Source organism: Theileria orientalis, chromosome 1 (genome assembly GCF_000740895.1).
Source record: "Theileria orientalis strain Shintoku DNA, chromosome 1, complete genome".
Taxonomy (NCBI): Eukaryota; Apicomplexa; class Aconoidasida; order Piroplasmida; family Theileriidae; genus Theileria; species Theileria orientalis.
The window spans coordinates 1,591,876-1,605,780 of record NC_025260.1 but is presented as its reverse complement, the minus strand read 5'-3'; the positions used below and the strand labels follow the sequence as shown (position 1 = coordinate 1,605,780).

Sequence of the window (13,905 nt, the reverse complement as noted above, 5' to 3'; positions counted from 1 at the left end):
TGTAGCACGTAATAACGAGCAAACTACAATTATAACAGCAAATAATACGTATACCAGACATATTTGTACTCACATAGAACAACTCGTTTGGTGAATTGGTGCATGATGGTATCTTTAAAGTATAAACAATATAAACTTATAATTTGAGTAGAATATTAAATGTATAAATAATCGACCCCCAGAACGATTGTTATTACAATGTATTATGTATGTTCTTAATATGATAAGATATGAATATAATTTGCTTTAATACATATATATTAATATGCCTGCTGACACGAGGTCATGGGAATCTCTTTTTAAAAGTAAGAGCGGGCGATGTATCTGATGATGGTGGCGAAATAGCTTCAGTTGATCAATCTGATCCCAGTTCTTCTTCACTACCAGCTAATTTAGAGTCTGAAGAGGATAAAAAAAAAGCTTTAGATAAGATTATAGCTATTCTCGATGAAGCTATTAATGAATCCGCTTTAGCTTTTCCACCGTCAGAATCAAAAGATAAAGATTCGTCTGAAGTTATTAAACTTTATAAGGAGAATGATTCAATAGAAATGACCAATAATGACTTTCTTCAGGATGATTTTATGGGTAATTATACGTATGCTTTCAAACCTGGTGTCGAATGCATTTTGGTTATGTTCGATGATAAAAACGTTTGGAGAAGGGGAGATGGCAAGGTTGATTTGCCTAAATCTGTAACATATGACACCGTTTTGTCGGAAGTGGCCGTACGCGACGCCGAAAAAACAGCTTTTTTTAAGAAGGATGAGGAAACAGGTGAATGGAAACACGTTGTTACTATGTCTAGAGAAAGAAAACCTAAAGTTCTTCATAGAAGCTCATAAAACAACTACTACCGAATTTTGTATTTCAGAAGATCCAACAGTTTAATAACTTATAGCTAGCAGTCATTTATGTTTTTGGTGTTTCATTGTAAGTCTACGTCCATCACAACCACGTATCACGAATGACCCTCATATGTAATCAACGGAACGGTGAACCATTATAATTGGCCTATGGAGTGTTTGTAAGGTCAAGATTCACTCACGTTACGGTACCGTCCATCGTTAAATCTGTTATATCAAATGCTAATTGTCTAAGGGTAGAAGAAGTTTGAAGAAAATTATTTTAGCAACTTTGAATTAACAGTGTCACTTTATCGCAAATATTTGTAAAATGACTGGCTAACTAATAAGCTATTATTGAATGGTCAAATGTAGTAACATGTGTACATTAAATGTATTAAAAACTTTATATGTGTATAAGAATAGCTAACTAGGTCATGACTATATACCTGTCTTATTATACATTATATTAACCTATAGTACCTGATTATCACGTATATGTATCCGTATTTATCAGTACTTGTGTGTTGTGTGAACATTAGGTATACCATCGATATCAGTGGTAGTTGACGTGTGTATTCATCATTAACTGTTGAGTCAAATGTGTATGTGTAATATCAATTATTCATCATGAATAACGTAATCTTATTGTACCATTTATGTGTAGAATCACTGATATATCAATTGTAGATAGAATCATAACACCATATTACAAAATCAACAATTAGAGTACTGTGTAGCACGTAATAACGAGCAAACTACAATTATAACAGCAAATAATACGTATACCAGACATATTTGTACTCACATAGAACAACTCGTTTGGTGAATTGGTGCATGATGGTATCATTAAAGTATCAATATGGTCTATTTCAGCTTCGAGTCAGCTACTACAAGAAGGTTGGACTGACCCCAGCACTATGATTGGTAGGATTAGCTGTTCCAGACATAACCAAAATACTCGAAAATGAAGTTGTATTGGTTTGCTTCATACATATTGGTTTACCTGTTGACACACAGTCACTGGAATCTTGTGGTCCCAGTCAAAGCAGGTGAAGAAGATTCGGCATCAACAGCTGATGGGACATCAGGTAATGCTAATAGTGTTGAGGCTAATAATGTTTCAGCTGATGCTTCCGAAGCTGAAGTTTCAGCAGAAGCTGGAGCCCCTGTTTCCGAATCTTCTGAAGATGTCGCTAGCACATTAGCTCAACCAGCCAATGCCGTTGCTGTTAATCAAGTTCCAGAAAACCTTCGTGGCCTTAAAGCATTTAAGGCTGACGCAGATGGTAATCCAGTATTAATGGAAGATAAGGAACATCTTTCGGATGAATTCATGGGTACTCGTACTTATGCTTTCAAACCAGAGCTCCCGTGTATATTAGTAAGGTTTAATAACATGGATGTGTGGAAAAGGGGAGAGCATAGTCTCGAAAAGCCTAAATCAGTGACATTTGATGGTGTATCTAAGGAAATTACTGTTCGTGATGCCTATGAATCATTGTTCTATAAATTTGATGAAACTAAAGTGTGGAAACATGTTGGAACCATAAAAAGAACAAATGAGGCTAGGCCTGCTTCAACAGATGCAAACCAAGCTAATTCAGAATCATCTGAATTTCCTGCTGATCCCAACCAGGCATCAAGTGTACCAGCTAACGAAGCTAAAGAATCAGCTGAAGCTGGTTCGACAGATGCAACTCAAGCCGAATCTGGTTCAACGGATACAAGTGAGCAATCTAAGGATGCAACACCTGATGCTGATGCATCTGGCGGATCTAGTACAGCTGCTGATGCTGATTCGTCTGGTGGAGATGGTTCACCAGTTACAAATGAACAAGACTCATCAAGTGCACCTACAGAATAAGAACTTATATTCATTAGTATTAATTGATGTTATAAATAATAAAACTCAATTAGTCACAAACATGTAACAATATGGAATGATTACCATAATAGCAGGCCTTTGTAACACTAGAAAGGTCTAAATAATTTGAAGTAATGGTAACTTTCATTAATCGACTATTATCTATATGAAATAATGGTAATATTAGTAGCCTAACATGTGGTTTTATCAGTGGTCACATAATATTATGAAAATATCTAAAGATAACGCCAATAGTATATGTGCCACAATACTATAATTGCGGTACCATTAACATTCGTATGAGATAATAGCGCCCCCTTTTTATACCGAGGTGTAAATCAAGTGAATTAAGCTTTCACTTAACCAGTCAGCAATGCAGTAACAGTGTAATTTGAATGTAGTAAATACTTTATGTGTATAAAAATAGGTGAATAAATAGTTAAAATATTACTGTGTTTATTTTACAGAAAGTTAAAACAGCTTTGAAGTGATCATATTTTTAAACAATTTTTCTTCAGAAACTCCATTTCGGTCCTTTCCTGATGAGCTAAGATCAAGTTGTGGTAAAAATCTCGCTGTGACCTGTAAAACTTAATGTAGGACCAGACTACGATAGCCAATAGGCAGTTCAAAAGCTTCAACATGAGATTAGATATTTTATGCGATTTGTGCAGTTTCAGGTCAAAGAGTAATCTGAAAAGCAACCTCAGCTGTGAGGCGAGATGAGGCACATATAGAGTGGTGACCTGGGGTACGTAGAGGAAATTTACCAGCTCTCCCGAAATGCTAAACAGCCCGTAAAACGATAGGACGAAGCAGGAATAAAAGACTAAGTCCCAAAAGAACGGGATGTGTCTGTAGACCCTAATGGAAACTATGATTTTTGAATACTCGTAAAACATATGAGTAGGAGTGGTCTTTGAGGCCAGAAATATAGACACCAGTAGGCCCACGAGGTTGTAAACGCAAAGCAGATGTTGCAACATCGTGTAAGCAGTAATTATGACCTGGTGTGTAATAGTTAATACAAAATGTATAATCTCCTTTGAACCAAACTCTTAGTTCCAGTCACAATACTAGTATTATGACCTCATAATAGCAAAATACAGACTCTTGAATATTAAATTTAAAATTAGATGCGAATACTTTGATATATGTATTTATGTGTAGCAACAACTAGCCGATTCAAGCATAAATATCATCAAAATTGTAAAAAATAATAACAAACTATTAAACAGTGTTTAATAACAGCCTTAAATTTGCAATATTAGTTATGGAACCTGAATATTTTAGCTAAACCATAAGTAATAGCTTTAGAAAAAAGTAACCTATCAGGGCTCAAATTTACAACACAAACGATGTGATAAAACTACTAAATCTAGTGTATGGTATTAAATGGAATAAAATAATAATTATACATCAATAAAAGTGACACTACTAAAAATTCTGTTATCGGGCTGTGTAATCCGTAAATCAGTGATATTTGACACTTTTAAACTACCATAATAAACATTGGCATTTACAGTAGAGTATTAAAACCATATCGATAGACATATTAGTACCACAACATATAGTATCGCATACATTATTGTTTTGAGCAGTTGAGATGGACAAGCAGGAATCTGACTGTCCAATCTATATTGACCTGGATACTAGTCATCTAGGATCATTAAACTCGATCAGAAAGAACCTGGAAGATAATAAACTGAGTAGAAAAGTGAAAGCGATGGAGGATCTTCTGCTGTGTATGTACTTAACACAGCTCAGTTAGATATAAAAAGGCTTAACTATTTAGATATTAAGCAGTTCAAGTTATTAGTTATAAATGAGTTAACTCGTTTTTTGACTACAATGGGATTCATGACTTTTTTTAGTCCATCTCAGAGGAGACGATGTGTCAGGGTTTCTGATGGATATCATCAGATTCATAGTGCCGAACAACAACCACAGAATAAAAAGACTGGTGTATCTGTTCTTTCACACGTTTAATATGAATAAGCCAGACGGTACGCCGAGGGACGAGTTAATTTTGGTGTGGTAAGTGTTGAACAAAGTAGTAATCATAATAACGTAGCAACGCACTAAGAAATGACCTGTGTTCACCAAATGAGTTCATTCGCGGAGCTGTGTTGAGATTGATATCGAGATTGAACGTGTTTGGGCTGATACAGCCGCTGATACCGTCAATTATAGACAACATAGTAAGTGTGACCGGACTAAGGTCATAATAGGTGTAGTTAGATAGTTATAGCTGTGGTATGCATGGTTAATAAAAGTCGTGAGCATAAAAAAGATGGCTAACGAGGCGATATTCGTGTGTAGGAGCACAGGGAGCCGTATGTGTACAGGAATGCCCTCCTGTGTTTGACGAACATATCAGACCATTTTGGGTCGGATTTGATAACGTCCTCATTTAAGTCAGTGGAGAATTTCATTACCTCGGTACGGGTGTAGATATAGACACAAATTATAGTATATATTTATTGGATAGGTATATAGGCATAGATAGATTAAAGTGATAGTGGTAAATGCTGACGCGACCTATAGAGTGACGACGTGTTTGGAACGGTGAGAGCATATAAACTGTTGGAAAGCTGCAACCTGGATCTCTGCATACAGTTTATCATCGCAATAGAAAGTAAGCATAAGAGATATGAGAGTATATGAAAACGTGTAGGAAACCTGCTGAACCTCTCGCCAGTGGTTCACCTGGCAATACTGTGCTCCTTTGACAGGTTCTCAAGTTTAAACGAAGAAGTGGCGCAGATGATGGCGAGAATCTTGTTTCTGCTGCTGCAATTCTCGAGCGACAACTCAGTGCTGTTTTACTGCTCAAACCTGCTGCTTAAGTACCCGCACCTAAACCGTAAGTTAGGTCAGCGTCATTAGTGTGTAGAAATGAACGTGTGCTGTAAGTCGCTGATAAAGGTGCTGTTGAACGAAAGTGACCTAAACGTCAAGATAATAATCATAGATAAGCTGAATATGATACAGTCGTCGAGCAGGACTGCGAACAGGATAGTGAGGAGTAGAGGGAGCAGCGCGAGTCAGCTGGCAAGTAAGCAGGACAACGTGCTGGAAAACTACGTCAACGACCTGCTGAAGGGGCTTAGCGTGAGTAACCTGGTGATCACGCAGAAGCTGCTGAACCTGATACTGAAGGTGACGACAAAGTCGAACGTGGAGTCGATACTGACGAGTCTAGTCAAGAGCTTCGTGAAGGTGGACTTGAACTACGCGAGCGACGAGGTGGCAAAGTACAGGTCGCTGCTGGTGAAGAGCATGTTCAGACTGACAAGAAGTCACGCAGCTTCAGTGCTGAGAGTGCTGGGAGACATGCTGGTGTACCTGACGGACGCGAATGAGATGATAGCACACCAGGTGTCGTTGCTGTTTTACTCTGTGCTGAGTATAACCGCCGCAGGTAGTGGCACTGGCAGTGCTGCTAGTAGTCTTGTTACTGGGCTTGGTGTTAGTACTGGGTTTGGTGGAAGTAGTAATGTTGGTATTACTAGTGCTAGTAGTCTTGGTACCGGCAGCAGTGTTCCTGGCGGCAGTAAGGTGGACAAAAGGCAGGAGGTGGTCGACAAGCTGCTGGATCAGCTAGTGCAGAACCTGAATAACATAGTCAGCAAGGAGGTGCTGAGCAACTGCCTGTACGTAGTGGGTGAGTACTCCAGCAACTACAAAGTGGTGAGTCAGCTTTACGAGTTGGTGACGAACACGACGGATAGCACGAGCTCCCGAGGAGCGTACAACGTTATCCTGGAGGACGGAAGTTACAGCACGAGTTACACAGTAGGGGCCACGGAGGTGGGTCTGCACAACCTGCTGAGTAAGAACAGAGACATCCTGCTTTTCAACACGTTCTCAATGACGCTGTTGAAGTTGGTGCACAGGAGTTTCAGCGCAGGGGGTCAGGGAGGTGGATCGGTAGACGGTTTTGTCACTAGCGGTGGTGGTACTGATGGTTTTGTGACTGGTGGTAGTACTGATGGTTTTGTCAATAATGGTGGCAGCGTAACTAACGATTTTGGGGCTAATGGTGCTGTAACTAGCGGTAATACGACAAACGGCATTACCACTAGCAGCGGCAGTGCTGGGAATTACAGCCACCAAGGGCTTGGTAGTGCAAGAACTGGTAGAAATATGGTTGAACATAGCTGTTTGATCATAATTAAGCTTATCAACATGGTGGACAAGGATGTGTGCTGTCTGAAGAGGCTGAAGATGGCACTGCTGCTGCTGCTAGGGCTCCTAAAGGATAGAGAAAGGTACCTTAAGCTGATTGGAACATACCTGGCACTGTGCGCAAGCAATGAAAGGATGTCAGTGACGGGGAAGTTGAGTGAAGCAACGAGTGGGGATGCGCTAGGAGAGGAGCCATTTGATGTGGACATAGACCTTGATGACTTCTTTGAAGCCATTACGCAAGCCCAAGGGGGGTCCATGGAAAGTGCGCTCGCCGCAGCACCGGCGGCACTGGGAGGGAGAATGGAGACAGTAGAAAGCACAATTGACGCCTTGCCAACAGGGGCTGAAGGCATGAGTGATGGCATGGAAACAAGCGCAACGCCAGATGGTGGCGCAGATGTGCTGGGAACGTACGCAAAGACGCACCAGTTTACATCACTAACGGTAAGTTGATGAGTGTTGGTTGGTAGATACGTAGATATATATAGATAGATTGATAGGTTTTATATGGTAGAAATAGTAGTTAATTGTCGAGCAAGCTACATATCATTGGACTAGATAAGTTCTATGGGCAATTACGCTAGATATTTTATATGAGCAATTACATTACTGTTTTTATTGCCAATTACACTAGATATGCTCTATATACCAATGGACTAGATTTATACTATTGGCAATTAAAATACAGTTTCTATGGATTTATCTGTACAAACAATATTCTGATAACCATGCAAACAGTGGTGTAATGGCTGTGTAGGACCCGATCTACGTTGAAGGATTCGTGAAGCTGATAGGGAACAAACTGTACTTCTACCTGTTCCTGGAGAATAAGACAAAGGACGTGCTGCAAAACATATCACTGGACCTGTCGACGGGCTCGGAGCTGGAGCTGATAACGCCGAAGAAGATGATAACGCTGCTGCCGAACACAGTCAAGAAGATGGTGATGAAGTTCAGAATAGTGGGCACGGGAGACACGACGCTCTTCGGATACGTGTACTTCAGCTTCTCAAACACGATAGTGCTGCAGTGCCTGTCCTTTAACCCAATCAACGTGTCGCTCTACGAGTTCATAAAGCCCTCAGTGATACCGGCAGCAGTATTTAGAAAAAACTGGGACCAGTTCGAGTGGGAGCACAAGATTAACCTCACGGGAGTTAAGGTGACTCCCACAGAGCTGCTGGAGGTGATAGCGAGGTTCACGAATATGGCAGTGGTGGACTCGTCAAACAGCAGCGGCATGCTGGGAGGCATGGAGGAGTTCGAAGACCTCGAATGGCGAGCGGTCGCAGGAGGAGCCGCCGGGCTGGAAGGAGGTGTTCACAGACAGGGAGGCGGCTACGATTTACCAAGGGAGAGCAATGTGAACGTGCTGGTGAACAATTCGTTCTTTTCAATAAACCTGTTCCTAAAGACGCTCTTCGGTGAGTTGTGCACCCGTACACGCATATATGTACACAGTTATGAACGCACATATACACGCATATATTCACACAGTTGTACGGACACACTAACATATATTCACACTTCTTGATCGACATGATCTATGTGGCTGTTAGCACATTAACAGAATAACATTGTGTTTAGACGAGGAGGCGATTGCCAATTTAAGTTTGGTTAAAAAGGAAAATGATACATACTCAGGATGTTTCAGAATCAGAAGTCGCAAACAGGTACACTTATACACACTGTAGATAAGAGTAGATGGTTGTGCTACTGTCTTTAGCATTGTTATTTAAAAGCAATAATCACAAATTTAATAGAATCTTGCATCCGGATTGGGAGAAAGAATAGGAATGGTCTGCAGAGAGATAGCAATCTAGACGATTTTAAGGAATTTTAAATAATAATATGGGAATGCCTATGGTAAATATTTTAATCCGTTAACATTATGTACGGGAATGTGTAAATATTGATAAAAAATGAATACATGATCAGAAAAAAATATGAATATAAAGAATATATGATTGAATAGAAGAGTTTAATGGATACCGGGATGCCCTATAGTACACATCAGTTATTGTATTTAAAAATGGTAATAATATTGTAAAATGTGCAATAGAAGGTGTAGATAATAGTTAAAACAATAAATTGTGTAATATAGATAGGATGGTGGAACTATTTGAGGATGTTTAGAAGTAGATGGTGTTGTCGTTTGGAAAGGAACAGGTTTGGCAATTTACTGCCACCAAGAGATAAAGCGGATAAAATAAAACACCAACAAGTAAATGGATTTAAATGAGTTAATATTTAGCTAAAAGTAATTATGTTTAGTACATGTGTAACTAGTAAATAAATATGAAATGTATTATTGCACACACACTAATGGAATCCAGTTATTTAGGCCATAATTGGCATCAGAATTATATTAAAATAACATTAAATAATGTGTATAAACAGTTATTGTGAGTATTAAGATGGAATGATGTGATCGTTAACGTATTTATGTAGGTTCTGAATAAGATTCCATACGACTTGGCAGACGGCTGGTTTGAAAGAAATGAGATTCTTCTGGAAAAAAGCATGAAAATCATGCCAAAACAGTTCGCAGAATCGTATTTGAAGTATAATAAATCGGATGTCGATGTGATTTTAGACCGTCTGTTGAGGTACTGCGTCGACGGTGGCCACAAAATAGTAAAAATGGAAGACATAATAAACAAAAACAGTTTTATGTACAGTATAGCGCAACAGATAGAAGAGATAATTGAGAGTTTGAATGGAAGTGACTGTGGAATAATCTTAAGGTGCTTTAGTAAACTAAACTACGGAAACACGGAGTTGACAGTGAAGCTGCTGGAAAGACTGTTGAACAGGCTGTTAAGCAGAGGAGAGCAGTTCAGCAAGTACGGAGTGCTGTACGGGTTGACAGCAGCGGTGAATGGACTCGAAAGCACCAGTTGCGGTTCCAGCGATGGAACGGAAACCAAGGACGGCAGCACCGACAGGGCCACATTCAGTAGGACGCTTAAGAGGCTGCTTGGCCTGGCAACGGATAACTTGGATAAGTTTGACTTAAATGTGATATCGCAAATGGTTAACGTTGTGTCGAGGAGTAGAGTGAGAGTTGACAGAGAGATGAGAAAGGTTGGGGACTACATTTTGGAACGTTATGGCAACGGCAGCGATAGCCACGACTGCTCTGGTGGCAGCAGCAGCGTATGGACTGAGAACGTTATACACTACTTGGCAAACGGATTCTCGAGGAAGTCCATGCTGAGTAAGCAGCTCTTTGACTTGTTTTCACGGCAAATGCTGAGTGAGGACCGGTACCTGACGTACAGCGTAGATAGCCTGGTGTCGATATGTAACGCGTTCTCCAAGTTCGGAAACGTAATCGATTCAGGCTACCTGGACTTGTACGCTAAGATTGCAGATTCGTTGGCGACGAAGGCTGGGAGTTTCAACAGTGTGCACGTGTCGGTGCTGGCCAACGCATACTGCAGAGTGTGCGTGTGCCACGAAGCACTGTTCAGGGCGCTGCTGAGCAGGTTCATGCTGGAAAATACACTGGGCGGCAGCAGGGAAGGCTCGCTGGGTGTTGGATACTCGCCGAGACAGGTGGCAATGATACTGCACTCAGTGGTTAAGCTGGACTACAAGTGCGCAAGTTTAGGCTATCTGTTTGACCAGGCCACTAAGGTACGGAGAATGAGCACAGCCACAGGCGTAGTAGATTGATACTAGTTACATATGTGTTCCAGGTGTTACGCATGTACGGCAAGTGTGTGTTTTGCATTTAGTGGTATTTTAGTTCAGTATGCTTAGTTGCGTACTGCGCAATTGAAATACTAATCAACGCATTTAGAATTTGAGCTCTTATTGTTGGCAGAGTTTAACCATGCTCTTTCAGTCCTACTGCAAAAGCGATTATATCACCAGGGAAGTGACAGAGTCGTTTGTAGATCATTTTTATAAACTGCTGGTTGGTACGGTTGCCGATAAGGGTGCTCTCGACAATGCTGGTGCCAGAGAAGGCTATGGGAAGACAACGCTGCTGTCGTTGGTGTATTCACTCGTAAAAACTAACACCCTGTACCATGTGGAGCTAATGGAGCTCACATCGAAGGTATTAGTGTATTGTAGCTAGCTAGATTGATAGTTGCCATCCTTAGTAGCACTAGTACAGTACATAATACCTTATACACATTACGACTGTTACGTAACTCATGGTACTTAATGGTTAATGGTTAATGGCTAATGGATAATGGATAATAAATAAGTATATGAATTGGTAAGTCGTTTTGACGGATTTAATAGGAGATTAAAAAGTGTATTGAGACCTACTCCGGAGATGAAGTTGTGAATTTAGTATACTCGTATTGTAAAATAAATAAACATTCAAAGGATAATCAGCTACGGTGCGCTTTTATTTAGTGGTAATCGTAGTATAGAATGGTTGCAAGATAGATAATACTGTTACAGGGGACTGGAGAAAGTTTCAATGGATATATTGAGACACTTAATGGCCCAGATTAGGGAAAATCAGTTCAACGCATTCTCAGTATGAATAAGATATTTTATATACATACTGATGCATGACTCATAGTGATAACCGATATTGTTGACGAAAAATTTTACAGATGGTGAAGATAGTGAAGTCGTTTGGAGATGTTAGATTGGTGGAAGCATCGGAAGTGGTATTGAGTTTGGTTAAACGAAACATACAATTGCTCGACAAATTGTCGTATCAACAAGTGAATGCAATCGTAAGCGCAATTTGGGCAGTTAAGCAGTATTGCCGTATCTAAAAGTTGGTCAGTGACACAATTTATAGATATTTGCCTTTTCCGTACTGGGAATAAGTGACATGGACCTGGCGACAGTACTTAACACAATCAAGTATCAGAAGAAGACACCTTACACCCCTGTAACATAATAGTGTAAAGCAGTAAATATCGACGGTGACTGTTATTGGTCGTGTTGTTTACGTCTACGTTAATGACATTAATGTTACAGATTTAAAAATTAATGAACGATGTATAGAATCACGACGGGGTGACTGACAGGTTACCGAAGGTAGCGTTCCCCGAGCTTATAAACATGCCTGAATAAGTTGTTATTCTAGCAATAAGTAGAAGTAGGTACCCATTAGTCCGGTGGTTTGAGTTGGTATATCACGTTTAGAAAATACGTGATTGCCGTCGACAAAAACAGATAACGTCCTGTATACAGAGCATGATTAGTTTGAAGTGGATACGTGTGTGGAGGGTAAGATGTACAGATGATAGTCAATATATATGTGATATGATGCACTAGTGATAGAAAGATGTGTAATTACTAAAGAAAGTTACCCTTGGAATCCACCATCGTTCACTTGAACCAGGTGCAGGAAGTTGCTGTTCATTTTACTCTAAATAATTATTAGTCAGCCTTGCAGTAAGGCGCCGATAGGCAGTAATTTAAACATGCGTCAGAATTCTTACGTAAGGAGTCTCCAGCAATATCTGCGTTGTTTGATTGTTAATCTGCTTTAGTGATACGGTCTTGGTCAGCGAGTTCAATTCTATCAGGGTCCTTTCACCATTCATACCTCTGACTGATAGTCCAGCTGTGGAGTTCTCCCCCTGTTTGACATTATTATTAATTGTGATTAGGTGGTAGCTGATATGGTGGTAGTGAGACTACTTACAAGTTGAAGAGTGCATGACAGCGACTCCTTGTTGCAGTAATTGCCCTTTAGCTCAATGTTCTGCATGGTTGAAACGGGCTTATTGCTCGTGAGCCTCACTGAATTGTTCTGATTGACCACGAGCCAATCATTTGCATTGCACAAAAAGTCGCTACAGTCGTGTTAGTCTTAGTGTTGAATGGATAACTAGCAGTGGTTTCACTACCTACCACAGATGATAGGACAAAGCTACCTTAGGTTCAGGTCAGTTGTGCCGTAAATGTTGCAATACTGCTGAGAAACAGGGGGCATTGGATTTGGTGCGGGCATTGGCCTGTTTCTAGGCTTCTTGTCAGTGCATTCGGGGAAGAAAAAGGCAAGGTACTTGCACTTGAAACTTTCGTGAATATCGTCTTCGTCGGAATAGGGCGTGGTACTGACCGGGTTTGTAGGATAACTGCCGTTGCCGTAGCCGGAATCGGGGCCATTATACCAGTCGTTGCTGTAACCGTACTGGTTGTTGTTCCCGTATCCAGACTGGTTGGGGTCGAAGCCGGGATTTGGATAGGCGGACCCTGGAACTGATCCTGGGCCTGGATAGCTTTCAGGCACATAGCCGCCCGCTTGCGGTGCCATGCCGTTGTTCATTCCTCCCCCCATGCTAGCATCCATACCGCCGCCCATTCCCGCGGCAGAAGGGTCCCCAGGCATAGCAGGAGCAGACCCGGCCATAGGAGCCCCCATGCCGCCACCTGCATTGGGATCGGTTGCGTATCCACCAGAGCCTCCATAACCCGGAGATTGGTTACCGTACCCAGCATTAGGATCATAAGGGTCAGTGGAGCTGTTGCTGGCCATGGTATTTAGTCGCATAAGTATGTTTCTCTTGGCATTGAGCCTGCTGGCGATGGCCTTATCGGCGCCAAACCTAACTTTGGAAGAGTCGCTGTTGTCTTTAGTATCGTCAGGGTAACTATAAGTTGAAGTGCCCTTAGGAGCATTATCAGAGCTATTAGCTGAATTAGTATACATGTCTGGCATCTTGCTCATTTCTTCTTTGCGATTACATTTGCTACAGTTGCTCAATTTAGTATCTTCGTCGGTGTTGTGCTCAGTGTCGACATCCTGTTTAACTTTACACAAACTTGATTTTCCAATAAATTTCTTGGTTTCTATTAAGTTTGAATATATATTTTCTAATTTGGAACCGTTGTGAGGGTCCAATTTACTAGAATTCTTACTCGTATTCTGGGCTGGTGTGTGTAACTGTCTGCCTGAACAAAATTTTAACATACACACCTGAATTATAAATACATGATACATAAGTTTAATTTTTTTCATGTTTATATAGACTATTTTGTTAATTAATGAATGTCGATTAAGTAATT

General features: G+C 40.6%; 5 protein-coding genes across 5 annotated transcripts; 3 read left to right on the top strand and 2 right to left on the bottom strand.

Moving 5' to 3' along the window:
* Positions 1 to 230: 230 nt before the first annotated feature.
* TOT_010000654 (conserved hypothetical protein) lies at positions 231 to 845 on the top strand (the record flags this gene model as incomplete). The annotated part of the gene is made up of 1 exon (XM_009691200.1): positions 231 to 845. The coding sequence occupies one exon, from the start codon at positions 231 to 233 to the stop codon at positions 843 to 845; it is 615 nt and encodes a 204-aa protein (XP_009689495.1).
* Positions 846 to 1,812: 967 nt separating this feature from the next.
* TOT_010000653 (conserved hypothetical protein) lies at positions 1,813 to 2,712 on the top strand (the record flags this gene model as incomplete). The annotated part of the gene is made up of 1 exon (XM_009691199.1): positions 1,813 to 2,712. One exon carries the CDS (start codon positions 1,813 to 1,815, stop codon positions 2,710 to 2,712), a length of 900 nt encoding a protein of 299 aa, XP_009689494.1.
* Positions 2,713 to 2,761: 49 nt separating this feature from the next.
* On the bottom strand, positions 2,762 to 3,698 carry TOT_010000652 (hypothetical protein; the record flags this gene model as incomplete). The annotated part of the gene is made up of 2 exons (XM_009691198.1): positions 2,762 to 2,874; positions 3,218 to 3,698. The coding sequence occupies 2 exons, from the start codon at positions 3,696 to 3,698 to the stop codon at positions 2,762 to 2,764; spliced, it is 594 nt and encodes a 197-aa protein (XP_009689493.1).
* A 620-nt stretch (positions 3,699 to 4,318) lies between these two features.
* Positions 4,319 to 11,961, top strand: TOT_010000651 (coatamer subunit beta; the record flags this gene model as incomplete). The annotated part of the gene is given in 19 exon segments (XM_009691197.1): positions 4,319 to 4,457; positions 4,587 to 4,749; positions 4,787 to 4,913; positions 5,035 to 5,154; positions 5,260 to 5,350; positions 5,390 to 5,593; positions 5,609 to 6,613; positions 6,833 to 7,168; positions 7,292 to 7,350; positions 7,664 to 8,191; positions 8,264 to 8,330; positions 8,494 to 8,579; positions 9,011 to 9,130; positions 9,358 to 10,548; positions 10,715 to 10,975; positions 11,167 to 11,267; positions 11,332 to 11,410; positions 11,490 to 11,615; positions 11,893 to 11,961. The coding sequence occupies 19 exon segments, from the start codon at positions 4,319 to 4,321 to the stop codon at positions 11,959 to 11,961; spliced, it is 4,872 nt and encodes a 1,623-aa protein (XP_009689492.1).
* Positions 11,962 to 11,965: 4 nt separating this feature from the next.
* TOT_010000650 (conserved hypothetical protein) lies at positions 11,966 to 13,858 on the bottom strand (the record flags this gene model as incomplete). Its single annotated transcript, XM_009691196.1, has 5 exons — positions 11,966 to 12,071; positions 12,201 to 12,259; positions 12,333 to 12,473; positions 12,539 to 12,689; positions 12,771 to 13,858. The coding sequence occupies 5 exons, from the start codon at positions 13,856 to 13,858 to the stop codon at positions 11,966 to 11,968; spliced, it is 1,545 nt and encodes a 514-aa protein (XP_009689491.1).
* Positions 13,859 to 13,905: the final 47 nt, after the last annotated feature.